General features: G+C 40.9%; 1 protein-coding gene across 1 annotated transcript in view; it reads left to right on the top strand.

Annotated features, from left to right (window-relative positions):
- The window catches only part of cdk14 (cyclin dependent kinase 14), a 193,113-nt gene that overhangs the window by 118,011 nt on the left and 59,568 nt on the right, over positions 1–15,534 (top strand). The window contains exon 11 of the mRNA XM_073486226.1: positions 13,686–13,749. Within this exon, the coding sequence (XP_073342327.1) occupies positions 13,686–13,749 (64 nt within the window). The remainder of the gene's footprint in view (positions 1–13,685; positions 13,750–15,534) is intronic.

Genomic DNA, 15,534 nt, shown 5'->3' with positions numbered 1-15,534 from the left:
GACACGGTTAATAAGGTATCACATGAAGAAATGCATGATAAACATTTGAATTCAGGACTGGAATGTTATGAGTGGCAATCATCTCAAAAGCATTGTGTATCCAAGACAATGTCCTGGTGGTCTTCTGAGTCATTTCATGACTCACAGGGGGGTTTCCTGCAGACACCTGGCTGACTGAGAGGTTCCCCAGTCCAATCCAAATTCGCATGTGGTTGATAATCCTACATAGTTCAGTCATAAAATCATATGGCATTGCAGAGTGTATTTCCTGCATGGTTGCTGACAGGATTGTCAGCTGCAGTGTTGAACACACTTGACAGCAATAGAAGGATTGATGCCAAACTCTGATCAGGGCGACAGCAACAAGGATAAAGAATCAGGGAGTGTGTCTGGCCTCCTTTTTCCATCTCTCTTCTCCTTACTTCCATTACAATTACGTTTGCAGTTAGGTCACTTTGAGACAAGACTGACTATGAAACGTTGTAGTCTGCCTTGCTGTTATCCTGTGTTGCTCTGTGTACATTGACACAGCAGCAGGTGATGCTTCAACTGACAAAATTAAATCAGTGGCTACTTCACTTATTCATGTGTATTAAGAGCTTGAATCACTGCCTGCCTTGTAACAAAGGTACAGGATAATAGTCTAATGACTTGTGGTTTCTACACACACAAAGGCCCCTCAACAAGTCAAGTCTCATTTGAATGCCACAGCATACCCTTTCTCTGCTACTGACCAGGTGTTCCATCTGTGGCCCCAGTCTGTTTCAACCTGGACAGCCTCCAGCAGGATATCAGACCATGTCACAAAGGACCTATCATCTGCAGCTTCCAGTAATGTTAGAGACCTTTTGAATTAGCAGAAACACAGGGTTTGCAGGATAAATGAAAAGCTGAAAAATCAGTATTGAGTCAACTTTGCATGGCTGGAACATTTCTGGAGATGTTGGCCTGTGCCGGTTCACCTGGTGAGCTAGTACAGTGGCCATTGAGTAATTACATACATGTATGTACTCTGCATTGGATCATAGGGTGGCATAAATATTTTAAGTTGGAGTGAGCTCTCATGAATCCTTTAATCACGGGATCTGCCTTCCCCCCTCATAACTTCATCCCCAATCTGTTAATTGAAGCAGAGAGTAGTAGGGCAGACATAATGGATTTATATTCTTCGTCTGGAAGGGCCTGAATAATTAATGTAGAGAATTACAGAGATGAGCATATGAAAGGGTTCAACCAGGGAAAAAGTCAAGTATGGAGACAAAGCGTGTTCACTGCTGTTTGGCCTGTGGGCTGAAGACTGAAGATACACATTGGAGAATGGATGGATTTTGGATGAAGGGATGCAGAGGGTGGAAGGAGCCCTGCAGGCAGCGAGCCTCTCACAGAGTATGGAGACCCAGCAGAAAGTGAGGGAGATGAAGGAAATGCATCTTATTGATTGTCTGTTAAGCCAGAGGGGAAAACTGGGGCTTCCTGCACACATCTGTAAGCAGCTCCAGCCCTCCGTGATCTCAGCTCCCCTCTCAGTCACAAAGACACACCATGATAGGACAAGATAGGCGCAACAGTGGAATGGCTGCTAGCCAGACTGACAATGAGCCTCAGCTGCACACTGCTTCCCTATAGAGGCTTTCCACTTTGGCCAGAAATCTCTCTTACCTTATTGAAGGATTGAATGCATGCAGATTATCTAATGTCCATTTTGCTTAATAGCTAGCTAGCTATTGTTACATTGTTATTACTGATTTATGCACAACTGTCTCACATTTTGACACATTTGATGGCATATGACACCCAAGATTTGACTGAGATTATTAAAGCAGACCAGACCCTTCATTCATTCATAGATCAATGCTTCACCAAGTTATTGGTCATTTGCAATGCTAATTTAAATACATTTAATATTTTGATTAACATTTTTTTTTTTTTTTACATTTGACCTTAGTCCAGACTACTGAGATCATGGGTTTTCTGTGCATTGAGGAACAATCATAATCATTTCAGGTGCTCTCACTTTGAGTTTGACCTTTGATAAATTGGTTTAGATCTGAATAAGATGTTGGCTTGTTTACAACCTGACTGACTTCTCATGTTTCTTTGCCCGTTTGGACCTTTTTTAGTGAAGCCATAGCGTTCCCAGATCCAAACAATTATTTTGGTGCATTATAACCAAATAATTGGACACACTTCTGTTTAGTCAGTGCTACACACAGCATATCACACATCATAAAAGCAATTCCAAGTATGTGGTACACTACAAGACATTCACATGAAAATATTGGAAGTTCCTATGAGCCCAACTTAAAGAAGCAACAAGGACTTTTCATTTTTTGTTAATTCTGGTGACCCCTGTGGACAAAAGAAATGAGATTATTTTAAATGCTACTTTTCTTTTTAAAACACGGCACATAATGTATCTATCTGTGGCTATGTGAGATAAGTAACTTTAATATGACGGTAGTAAAAACAAAGTAAACTTGAACATTTCTTTCATACACCATTACAGGTTTGATGCAATCCTACAGCTAACAGATTTGGTTGTTTAGCTAAAGATAGCAAACGATAGCAAAGCAAACATAAAATGTTATGTCATACTGTACGTGAGGTGTTCTACTGCCGTTTGGAAAGACAGAAGTATCCACTGCCATACCACCAGACTACAGGGCAGCTTCTTTCCTCAGGCTGTGAGACTCTTCAATTCATCCTCAGCAATCCACCATGACAAATAGCTAGAGTTATAATAATAGAGTAACCAGTTCCTTGCAGTACATTTAAACATAACAGTAACTTTCTTTGATATCCCAGCGTTTTTCCCTGATGTTTATTCAAATGCACCTTTGCACAACACTATAAATATATTCCATTGCCTAGAATACTGATAAGCCAAACTGAGCCTTTTCATTCAAATCACAGTCTGTTAGTTAGTGTGTATTCAGCTGTCAGCTAGCGGTAGGAGAGACAGATGAATATGGAAATGCGGAGGTTTTAGGCTTGGCGAGGCAATGTGGGATCACAAAACTCTCCCACCTGTCATAGTGAGCATGATGTTGACATTTCCATCACTCGTGCCTGCTCCGCGGCCCTGTGTGTCTGCTGCTGGGCTGTCAGACGGGTCAGAGTTTGGATGCACAGCCTCAGAGACTCATGTGAAGGGCACCATCAATGAATTATGCGGAGTCAGAAGCATCTTAAAGGCCATGTTGTTTGAAGAGAAGAAGAAAAAGGTCAGCTTCCATCACTGTTTGAGAGGCACCCAGCCAGGAGTTGAGTCGGCACATTGAGCACAACGTCCACTTGAATGTCACAAGGTGGCCTGGAGTTTTTCTCCTCTTAGACAAACCTTCAGTGTAATGGGGCAATTGTATTCTTCTGGAGAAACTAGATTTGCTGCCCATGAGTGCATGATTCTAAGGGGGAGCGTGAGAGTATGTGGGAAGTCAGTTTGTGGCAAATAACACAAGCTATGCAACCTGTCATCTTCTGTTCCGATCACCAGAACAAAATGACTCAGAACCAATGATGCAAATGTTGCTAACCCTACAAGTAGAGACACTTAATAAGAGCTTTGTAAAACCTGGCTGCATCTGAAGGCTGACATTTCCTGACAGATGTGTTCTGCTTGTACACTGTTGTATTATATTTTAGTGTTGTATAGCTTAATTTGGAAACATACCTTATAAAAAAGACCTCCACTGATTTAGAATCTTACTTAACGCTGTGCGATTCATGCTGGACAGTATAGAAAAAGGATAGAAAATGATGTAGCAAAGCCAGAGATATCTGATTTTTATTACCCAAAATGCAAAGTGTTGATGGTGAATTGAGGAGTCTCTCAGCCTGGGGAATAAAGCAGCTCTGTAGTCTGGTGGTACGGCAGCGGATACTTAAACATCTTTTGCCAGATGGCAGCAGGGTGAAGAGACTGTGGCTGGGTGGGTGTTGTCTTTTTGCATTCTTCACCGATGTCGCTGATGCTCTGTAGATGGTACCAGTGACAACAGTAGACATTAAACTTTCACATTTCTTCAAGTGCTGTGGTGCTGAACTGATGGCATCATGGCACAGCAATCTGGACTGAGCCACAGAGAAATTGGTTATCGTGAAACTGTGCACATAGTTGCGCCTAGTTGAAGTATAATATTAGAGAACAAAGCATTTTTAACCTTATTTTGGGGCAAAGTCACCAAACTTTTAAGATGTCTGTTTTTTTTTATCGCTTACTGTCGGTTCTCAACAGTTTTTAAATTCTGGTGACCAGAAATTTCTGGTGCTGCCATGTTCCTGGTTTCAGCAGTAAAAAATAAAGACTTATGTTGTAGTGAAATAGAACTGTCCTTCAATTGGAGCAACCAGTTCAATCACATACAGGGACGTGAAAGACATCATGTTAGTTTAGTACTTCATCTTCACAGCCAACCAACCAAATTCCTCTACAGTAGTTACTTGATAGTGTACGCTGAAGCACCATTCACATGGATGAATATTGCATGTTCCTTTTGCCATTTGGTGATTTCAACCCTGTCCAGAGAACATGTTTGATTTTTCTTTCCTTTCCCCAGTGTTGATTACAGCTACACTTTGTATCTTTCAGTGCAGACATTAGCTCTCGATAATGAATGTCCTGTCTTGTTAGACACATTATCCTGTAAGGTGGATTTCTGATTGTTGGTGCACAAGTGGTCCTTTCCTCTGTTTTTGATCAGTTTGTGTTTTATTTGGTGTACAGCAACAATTTGTTGTAATTTGTATGCTAATTTGTATCCTGATGGATTTACACCCACATGCAGTCCACAGAGAGAAGAAAAACCTGCAGCACTTTTCTTCACAAACCTCTGCTCATCACTAATGAGCCCATTAACAATTTAGCATTGAATCAGGCTCCTGTGGAAAATGGATAGATAAATAAATCTGAAAACGTTTTCCCCTTCTCCGCTTGTTTGTTAAACCAGATTTTTTTTCTTGGGTGAATATCCCTTGGATACCACACCTCCACAGTGTTATAATCCTTGACAGCATTAAGGCTGTGCCACTTCCTGGGCTTATCACTATTCCTTCAAAGGGTGCACGTCTGGGCAAACATGGCGTATATACACATTTTCAAGGTATCTGCTTCAGATGCATGCTGGTGTCTGCCATCATGAAATAGCTGTTATCCTGAGGCATACAGTCTGGATGTTGTGCTTGTGTTTTTCTTTAGATAGGTGTTAACATGGCTGTATGTGTCTTTATACTCTCTCTCTCTCTCTCTCTCTCTCTCTCTCTCCCGCACACACACGCACACGCACATGCACCCACACACACACACACACACACACACACGCACACCCTCTCCCTCTGAGAATGTCTGTGTGAATTAAAGTTGTGGTGGATGAGGCCAGGCTCAGGCGAGCTGGTTAACTAGCTGTCACCACACAAAAGATTACATCCACAGGAGGGACTGTATGAATATGGACAGGTCTATTTGCAGGAAATGGCCTGTCAGGCAGGGGTGAGTGTGTTGCTGTACAAGTGTGTGTGTGTTTCTACTTAAAAGACAACGAGCTGCCGCCTTGTATTAGTGTGACTGAAATAGCTGTTCTGTGTTATGAGATATGAGCACTGCCAGATTAACAGCCTTGGATAATATGTTAGCTTATGTTTCTGTGCATAAGGCTTGTTATTTACACCAGCACACTGGCTAAATGTACCTGATCATAATAATCAGATTATAGTCATTAATCAGTTAAAGGCATCATTGTAATTAATATGTTTATGTGTTGCTTATAGGACTGTATCATTAACATTGCTGTTACTGTGCAGCAGAGTCTGAATAATGGATATATGCTGCCTCCACATACAGTATGGCGTATATGCCTTAAATCTGACATTCTGCCATGATGCTATCATACTGTATAATCTTGTGGTTATGTTTGTGTGTGTATTGTCAATCTACTGTGCCATTATTTCCCTGATAACTTCAATGGAACACAAAAAGGCTAAATAATTGCCTTAAAAAGTGGGTGTAAATTTTAAGAAATGTTACTTGAGCAGATGTAAACAACTAATTTGGTGGGGACTAATTTCAGTGGCAGATTTACTGGCTGTATATCAGGCAGCAGGATAGTGTATGTAGGAACTACAGTGTGTGTGGTCATTGTAATGTATGAACATGTCACCCAGTGCAATGTTGTGGCTCATTAATTTGTTTTTAATAGTTTTTGGACAACAATGGCACAGAAGAAGAAGATATATCAGGCTTTGATTCACACAGACAATACTTGTTAGGGTTAGATACATTAATTATTGGGTTGGGTTGAATCTGTTGGCAGGATGAGAAATATAGACTTTAACCTTTTTGGAGCCAAGGTTTAATTAAATTGTGTCAATAAATCACCATGTGCAAGAAGATCAGCAGATAGACATTTATTCCTGCAACTTTCTCTGAACATATTCATACAAAATTGTTTAAGTGCAAAATGCCAAAATACAATAATAAAGAGAGGAGCTATAAGAAAACAAAGACATTAACTGCGTGTGTAGACTAGGGATACACTGTATACTGGCAACCTATTTGTCATTTGTGTTATTAAAGGTTTAGTCATTTGAGTAACGATGTGTACTGCTCGTTGACGGGTACCTTGTGTCAGATAGCCTGCAACCTTAACCTTACAGTTGAACTATTGCTTTAAGGTGCACCACGGTGGTTCTATGAGACTCATCCTGGATCTGAAAAGCAAATAATGAAACCAGCTTTAAAGCCTCAATTATTACAAGTCTACTTTTTTTTTTAATGCACGACCTCTGTGTTTGCTGATTTTACCTTCTGGGTGTTCATTGACAGACAAAGACTTGCAGATCTCACACTGCCATCCCTTGAGCCAAAACCTAATTGATAAGAAAAGAAGGTCTATTTGAAAGGAAACTCCAACGGACAAAAACTGAAAAAAGAAAGAGGAAATAGCGCCCTTCGTTATCAAATGTACAATGAGACAAAACCTAACTTGAGTTTGAGTTTTGACCCTTTCAGGTTCCTGTAGTTGCACAATAAAGTCAGCAGCTTTAAGTTTGTTTCCAGAGCATATGAAACAATGTAAATGACAGCAGACATGTTGTTCTGTGTTAAGTATGCAAATTAAAACGGATCATTTGTAGAGATAGTTTTACCACAGTCACAATGCCAACTTCCATTAGCACGTCAACGGGAATTCCCATTATGTCTTAGCATGGAGCTAATGGACGATATACATACAGTTATACTTGCCACTGAGCTGAGCACTTGGTCCTTGCCATGCTATCTCAAATCAAAGGCAGAGCAGAGTGACTTTGAATACCTCACAGCCTTTAGCTTAATTTTGACTTGGAGAACAGTAACAGCTGGCATGTTTGGTAAATTACAGTAACACAGAACACAAAAAATGCTACAGCAAACTGTCTATAAATTGTTTGTTATCTAACCATATTAAACAGGTCTTACCCTAAATAGTGTTGCAGTGGCAGATGATGGTTGATGGCCCATGTGGCGCAAAATGCCTTGAGCAGAAGTGTAACTAAAATCATAGACCTCCACATGAGTACAATTTTAGAGACTTTACTCATTTTCATCTTTGATTCACAGCTGATTTTATTCCAACAAACTCAAAGTTAAATTCAGTTAATAAATAATTGAAATTTGTTGAAATCAGCTTGATGGGATTCCAAACTTCACATAGTCTTTTTTTTATTATGCGAAGACTGCTATTATTTATTTATTAAATGTTAATTAATCCCAGTCTCAGTTTTTACAATGCATGATGCTGTGAGGAGCCGTTCTAAAAGGGCCCCAGTACAGGAGGACATACACCATGTGAGCATTGTGCTGCACAGAACAACTCTGAAAGGGTTCAGTGCAGCAGCAGAAGGGTCCTGCAATGTGCACATAACCATTTTCTCTCTACGGAGACCCTGTTTATTTAGAGTGTATTCCTGCTACGAAGAGTAAGCCAGTGCACATGTGAGCTGATCTTCCCTCAGGAGAGAGCAAGAGGCTGCTGGGGAGATAAATAATGCCATTCACCAACAGCCGCTGTGTCAGTGACATGAGCATCCATCTGGCGAAACCCAGACAGGATAGACGGGGCTTACTGAACACATTCCACTAGGTCGCAGTGGGAGACAGCTGATCCACTTGGCTCTGGTTCTGATCCGTTTGACCCCTGCCTGGAGGTGACCCCAATCTGCTTGGCTATGGCAGGGTTGGAGAGCAGCTCGGGGTGGGACTGGGATTTTCAGAGCAGAGAGGAGATGAAGGCTGGGGTCAGCTTTAGGACAAAGACAGAGAAGAGAGGTAGGAATGTGGAAGGCGCAGGGATGGGATACAGCTGGGACTGGGGTCAATGCTGATACTTAACAATGGATTTAGGGATTGATCTCTGAAGGAAGAAACTCAATTTACAAGCTCCCCAAAGGTGTCTAGAGTCCTGAGGAACAGAACAGAAACTGCTGCAACCACTAAGCTTCAGTTGTCTTACCTTAATACTAACACCAATGGTAATTTGGATAAAAAGTTATATAAATGCTTATAGTCACCTATATATTCATTGCCATGCTGACCAAGCCATAGACAAACCATCAGTGTTTGGTGGGATTGGTTGGACAGTAGGATTTTTTTCTTCAGACTTTTTTATATTGTAACCTCCGCCAGGGAGGTTATGTTTTCACTCACATCCATTTGGTCGGTTGGTTTGTCAGCAGGATTAAACTGAACAGATTTCCACGAAACTTGGATGGAGGATGGCTCTCAGCCCAGAATAGACCCCATTAACCTTTGTTGCAGATCCGGATAAAGGGATGGAGCCAGGGTTTTTTTTTCTCACTGTCTTTAAGTGAGGTTTTCAACATTTTTGTTAATTTCTCAGGGAAAAATGCCTGATGAGAAAAAAAACATGTATATCGGTGGCTGAGTGAGTACAATTTGATGCAGATCCAAATAAAAATCCAGATCCAATGGATTTAAACATGTTTCTATTCATATTGGATCAGGCTTGATGGATTTAATGGGGACTGTTACACCTTGCCGGAGGTATGCACTGTACTTACTGCCATTCTAGTTAATGTTATTAGCTACACCTGTGCTCTCCCAACAATAACAGGCCAAAAAGGCTGTCATTTAAAAGATCTATATCTTTCTCCACTGTGGCATTTTGTTAGTTTACAACACTTTGAAGGGTGATTTTGCTAATTTTACATGTGATTCTCAATTAAATAGTTAATTGTTAACACTGCTCAGCCTGTGGAAACAGTTACATAATATGTTCTGTGGCTCCGGGGGATATGCACAGGAATTTACTTCAAAGGGAATCTGTAAGAAAACATGCTTTCAAGTTGCAAATGGTTAAAGCAGAATAAAGCTTCTTTAGTGATTCACACAAACTATAGTCACAATCGCTGTATCTGGGTTTAGCGCCACCCAAGGCGATTGTGATTGGTTTAAAGTATTACGCCTGAGCATTTTTACACTGTAGCAGAATGGAAATTGCTGCAGCCAGGACTTTCTCCAGCACTGACACAGCACTCTGGACATAGTGTAGGTCTGGTCTATGAGAAAACAGTCGTGCAGAATATTAGGAAATAATGCATTGATTATTTAATTTTCTTTTATTCTGTCACATATTTGTTGCAGACTGACTTGAGGATTGGAAATCATCTGCAACACATTGTTTATTCTGAAGCTTCTCCTGTCAGCTGTGCTGCTCACTGTGATGACTCTGTCTGACCTGCTGTCAGTGCACTGACTACCCAGATCCCTCTAATCTCCTCATTCTCTCTCTGGCAACATAAATATAATTAGGGGTCCCGGTATGAAGGTCAGATGTAGTGTTTGTGTCTGGCTGGCTGGGTGGTCTGTAACTGAGCTGGTGCTAGTCAGAGTATGTATGTCCAGCAGAATACGCATGCACAGCTCAAGGTCATGACCTGTGATCTCACAGGAATTCCCCCGTCGCACGGCTCTCTCTCTGATGAGTCGTCCTCTCTACACACCATCCATACACTCACACATGTTGTGAGATGAATACTGACCCAGCCCTGCCCTCCTTGATGGATTTCCATGCCCTCCCTGATAAGATGCTGTGCATGCGTATGTCCATCGCTCAGTCTGTGCTGGATTTGGAATTCACTGTCACTACTAATAGATTGTTCCACGCAGGATATGGAGAGAGGAGAAAAAGAAACGACAGCATCCGTCATTTGTTCAAAAGTCAAACATAGCGTCGCTTTACATTTAACTAACAAAACCATCCACAACAGCACCGAGTGTTTCTACTAATCCATGGGGTGAAGATGTATTTAGTTATTTAGTCTATAGAACAATAAGTTATAACAAAAAGAAAAAAATAATTAGGATCACACAAAGACATTATGGAGCACTGTGTATTAACTTGGTGATGAGCTGACTTCTCCTCAGTTCATCTGTCACACTGAGTCTTGACTGTCGTTGGCACACTCCCAGCCCTAAATATCTTTGTTATCGCTCCATGTGTCGTCTCACTGCAACAGACAAGGAATACATCTAAATAAATCTTGCTAACGCTACGTTACCACCAGCTCTCTGAGAGGCACTAACTGGTGCTACTGTGTGATAGTATTTAACGTTATACATGCAGCATTTCTTTTCAGTGAAACTAATGTCCTGCAAATAAACATTGTACATTATCTAGGTTTTGTACCATTGACAGCAGGGGGAGGATATATTACAGTCGGTTGTACAGTAATCTTTAACGTTACTCTTACCTGTCCAGCAGAGAGCAGGCAACTTCAGGCTGATCTGCAAACATTTCTCCATCATCAGAGATTTCCATCGTGGAAAAGCAACTCCAGTGTTTATTATTGCTTTATGCCGTCGCTGGTCCCGCTCTTGTTTAGCGTCTTGGAGTTTCAATATAGTATATATATATATAGTTTTCCAATATCAGAGGACAGAATGTCGTTGAACAAGTAAATAGTTTTTTGTCTGTTTGTTTTGTTTTATTCTGTTGGTTGTCTTTATGTTGTACCAACAGTTTCAAGCTTTTAACACAAAAAGTTTTGTAGAGATGTAGAGTTCATTTTCTTTTTCAGAGATCCTTTATTGTTTTGATTGGAAAGAGAGTTTACTCTGGACAGATTTTAGAAACCAAACTTTTAACAAACTGAGTTTCTATATTTTGTTATTGTTGAATCACTGAAGGGTGGCATATTATTTGTTAAACTCAAGAACCTTTATTTTTGGTGAATATGTTTTGATTCTTTGCCTAACCCTGACCTGCAAAAAGCACCTGGATACAGTCAAGCTCTTGTTGTAAAATACTCCTATCTTTTTTAAAGAAGAATTAGAAAATGTAAATGACAATTGTCAGGGCATAAAAACAATGATCTGTTGACCTGTCCAGTAAACAAAGTAGTAAACAGTAAACAAAAGGAAATTCAAGTATAAAAAGTGTAAATAATGGTGAAGTTATTAGAAAGTAGGCTGCTCTCCTGGATAAAGTTGTGAATATAAGGACGAAATGTTTGCAGATGCATTTAACATTATGTTATTGATCTATGTCTGGAAAAATACACATTTGTTGTCCAATATGCACTGATGGATGAACATATTGATATTATAATGCAGTATGAGATGCTTGGGGTAATTTAGAATTGTTAAAGCCCAGTCAAGTTCACTGTTTCAGTGAACTGATGTACTTTTATACAATCAAGTTTATTGTTAAACTGTAAAGTATTCTTCCTCAATTATATATTTTGAGGATGTGTTTTTTATGACCACATTTGAACAATTCAAAAGTCAAAAATCGACCATCTGTCGGTCTCTAATTTTGTGTTTACCGGTAATAATTTAGTTGCATCAGCATGAAGAGTTTTGCATATTGACACTGTGACAGGCAGGACTGCAGACATCTTTACCTGCTGCATATGTTGTTGGCTTTGACCTTCAGTCTGGTCTTCAAGTGGTAAACATGATCACTAGGACTGAGGTCAAGTGACTGACTTAACACTTCATACTTAGCATCATAAGGTTATTACAAAACAAATGTGTTGAATAGCAGAGCAAAACATCCCAAACCACTGTCTAATATGATACAGTGGGTTGATGGTTTCCTTCAGAGCTTGCAGTGATGTTTCAGCACTTTTCCTACACCCCCAGCAATACTGCTGAACCCCGTCTGATGTCCTCATAAGGACTTTGACATTCACACCCAGCCCCAAACCCAGCCTCCACCCATGACTCCCTCTCTTCACTTCAAAGGCCACTGAATCTTTCCATCAATTATGCAGGCAGATTCCAGCTCTGTGGACCAGATTGAGATCCACTCACATGTCCCCTCATCCCCTCATGTCACGCCTGTATCACTCCCACAACCTTTCTTCATAACTTGCCCACCCCTCTCTGCAGAAGACTCATCCGTCCTGTCATCATACTGCTCATTCAAGCTGGAAGGTGCAACGCTGCATTGGAGAGCTGGCCAACTCTCCTCATCAGTGATCTCAGTCTCCATTACTCCTCCTTTCTTTGGTTCACCTCTGTGTGAACGAAATCTTATTTTTGGTGTTAAAGTAGATCTGCCTTTGACAATAATCCACAGACACCTTCTTACTGTATGAGCAAACAGAGACAGGTATTCAGGGAACGTTGAGAGTATGCAAAAACAGACTCAGTCTATAACATTGGGACTTCTTTTAAATGAAGTCAGTATTTGAGTTTGCAAATTAAACTCTTTGCTGTGACTTCTTATTAGAGTCTCACTGAGGTTGGGCTCCTGGTGCTTTACTGCCCTCTAGTGGCATTGTTTTGTTATTACATTACTGACTGTAACTGACTGACATCTCAGGCCAACACAAGTTAAACAAGCCTCTGACCTTTTGTAAATTCCTCTGGCTTTCATTACATTTTAATGTGGTCCACATTATGTTGTGTTTTCTGACTTGCTTTGTCAAGAAAACATACCCTGTGATTCCTTTGACCTTTGCTTTCATTCTTCTTTTTATTTGTCACTCAAGGAGAGCCATCTGAAACAAATATATCCCAATAATCCCACAACACACATCCACCCATTGTTTGCATGCATTGTGCTCGAACGTGCTGTAGAAATCCAGCAGTTCCCTCCCTGGGCAGCTCCTCTACTGTAGGAGTGTGCTGCAGATCAGAGACAACTGGGCAATCTGGAAACTATTATGCTGCTTAGCTGTGATGGATCATGTGGAAGGCATGTCCGCTGCTCTGGGTTTTGTCATCATAAACCTCAGCTGTGTGCGTGAGAACTCAGCCAGCCTCTCCATAAAAGATGCACTAATCATTTCTGTTGGACTTGGAATGTCTTTACACTGGAAGTTCAAGTTTGTCATATAGCCAACCATGTTGCAGAGTCTCTCTGTCTTTCTGTTAGCACTGTACTTTTCTGCTCTTTTATGCTAGATAAAATAAATACAATCTAATTGGCTTTTGATTAATTGATGCTGTGATATTTTTTTAATGATTATTTTGTCTCCCTCCTCAGTGTTAATTGGTCATCACTGATATTTGTTAATGATCGCTCTGATGTGTTAGCTTCTCATGCTAACTCCCCAAAAACGATTGTCCACTAAACCAGAAAGGCACAGATGGAACATGGGTATCTACTGATAGGAAAACTGCTGGAGTTTATCTGAGAAGCTTATCTTCACTTTTTCCTCTTCATTCTGTGTTTTTTCAGGTCATCGGCACTCCGTCTGAGGATTCCTGGCCTGGCGTAAACTCTTTGCCTCACTTCAAACCAGGTGAGACGTTTCATAATGTTACACACAATGACAGTATTCCTTTCTAACTTCTTTGATCCTCACTGATCTGAATCAATATTTTAGCCTAGACCAAAATAAAGAACAAGGCGTAGGCTAAAGTTAGTATGATAGTCAAACTTGAGAATGATAAAGCATCAGCATGGAGCCAGTTTTTACTCAACATATTATACAGTTTGATAAAGTGTGGACATGGAGCCTTGTGTCTTTAAACAGTTATGACAGGCTAAATCTTAGCTAAAAGCCAACAACATTGTAGCCTATATGGTAAAATGTTAGCATGGAGCCTATTTTTATTGAACATAATGTATGCTCGATGATGAGGTCGGCTGGCACTCGTTATTTGGTATGATATGGTCTGATGACAGCATGGATTACTTTAGCAATGCTGTCATATACATGGGTGGAGCCTGTTACAATGCTGTTGATGCTTCAAAAAAAGGGAAATCTAATCAGTAGTAAACTCAGTAAATACTGTGGGCTTTATGTTCTATGAGATGGACTTGGTGATGGTCCATGGACATGGAGATGGTGCAAAAATAGCGTACTAGAAAGAACTACAGTACGTGCTATATTCTCAGTCACGAATACCATCATGTATCCTATAGTGTTAACTATGAACGTATGAGCTATAGGCTCAATGCTAACACAGTCACAATGGTGATTATTACCAGGCTTTAGCATAATGATGTTGAATAACACTAAGTGTAAGACTATGCTAACACTCTAGCTTATGCAATGTTACATGACACTAGGCTTCATGCCAATACTTAGCCTATACAATGTTGAATAGTACAAGCAAGGCTTTATGCTAGCACTCCAGCCTACACAGTGTTGAATGACAGCGTCTTCTATGTTAACACTTTAGCATACAGTTTTTCAGTGAAGCCATGAACTCTAGTCACTCAACATGTTTGCGAGCATGCTAACATTGAGCACCAGAGCTAGTGATCTACCAGGATGTGTTAATACACTCAGTACCCTCAACCTGACCATAAATATTAACCAATAGGAAAGCTAACTGTACTCCATTACTGCAGCAGCAGCAGCAGCAGCAGCAGTGGGGGTGGCAGCTCTGCCAGGGCAGCCATGCCCTCTGGGAGCTCATTAGGGCTTTTTAGAGGGAACATGAATAGAGGGACTGCAGATTAGTGTTAGCTTATGGAGGGAAGAAGAGCTGGAGTGGAGGAGAGGGGACAGGCGAAGATGGACATAAAGAGGGTGAGAGTGATGGTCCGGGGCAGTGAGGCATCACAGAGCTGTGTGACCCAGCCTCCCATCTCCAGTGGCCAATTAGGGACCAACTGGGGTGACTGTCATTGTCACATGTACACACAATACATACAAATGTAATCTCTCATCCTGTGGCCATGGCGACAGTTGGCTCTTGTTTACCTCTCACACACTGTGTTGAACAGCTGTGCAGCTGTCTTAGCCAGGCAAACACACACACACACACACACACACACACACACACACACACACACACACACACACACACACACACACACACACACACACACACACACACACACAGGCAGCTTTGCCTGGTTCTAGCCTCCGAGCGCTGCATCTGTGATGTGTGCAGATGATGTTATGGCTGCACTTTAAACAAAGGCAGGAGGAGTGAGATGTTACCACAGATGATCTGGTAAAACTTGGTGGTGCTGATAAAACATCTGAAAGGCTCAGAATGACAGTAGAAGCACTACTAATTAATTATAAGTCATCAACACATGCACATTATGAAGGATGACTTTTTTGCAA

Source organism: Pagrus major, chromosome 17, assembly GCF_040436345.1.
Source record: "Pagrus major chromosome 17, Pma_NU_1.0".
Taxonomy (NCBI): Eukaryota; Metazoa; Chordata; class Actinopteri; order Spariformes; family Sparidae; genus Pagrus; species Pagrus major.
The sequence above is the reverse complement of the archived record's forward strand: the minus strand, read 5'-3'. Positions and strand labels throughout refer to the sequence as shown.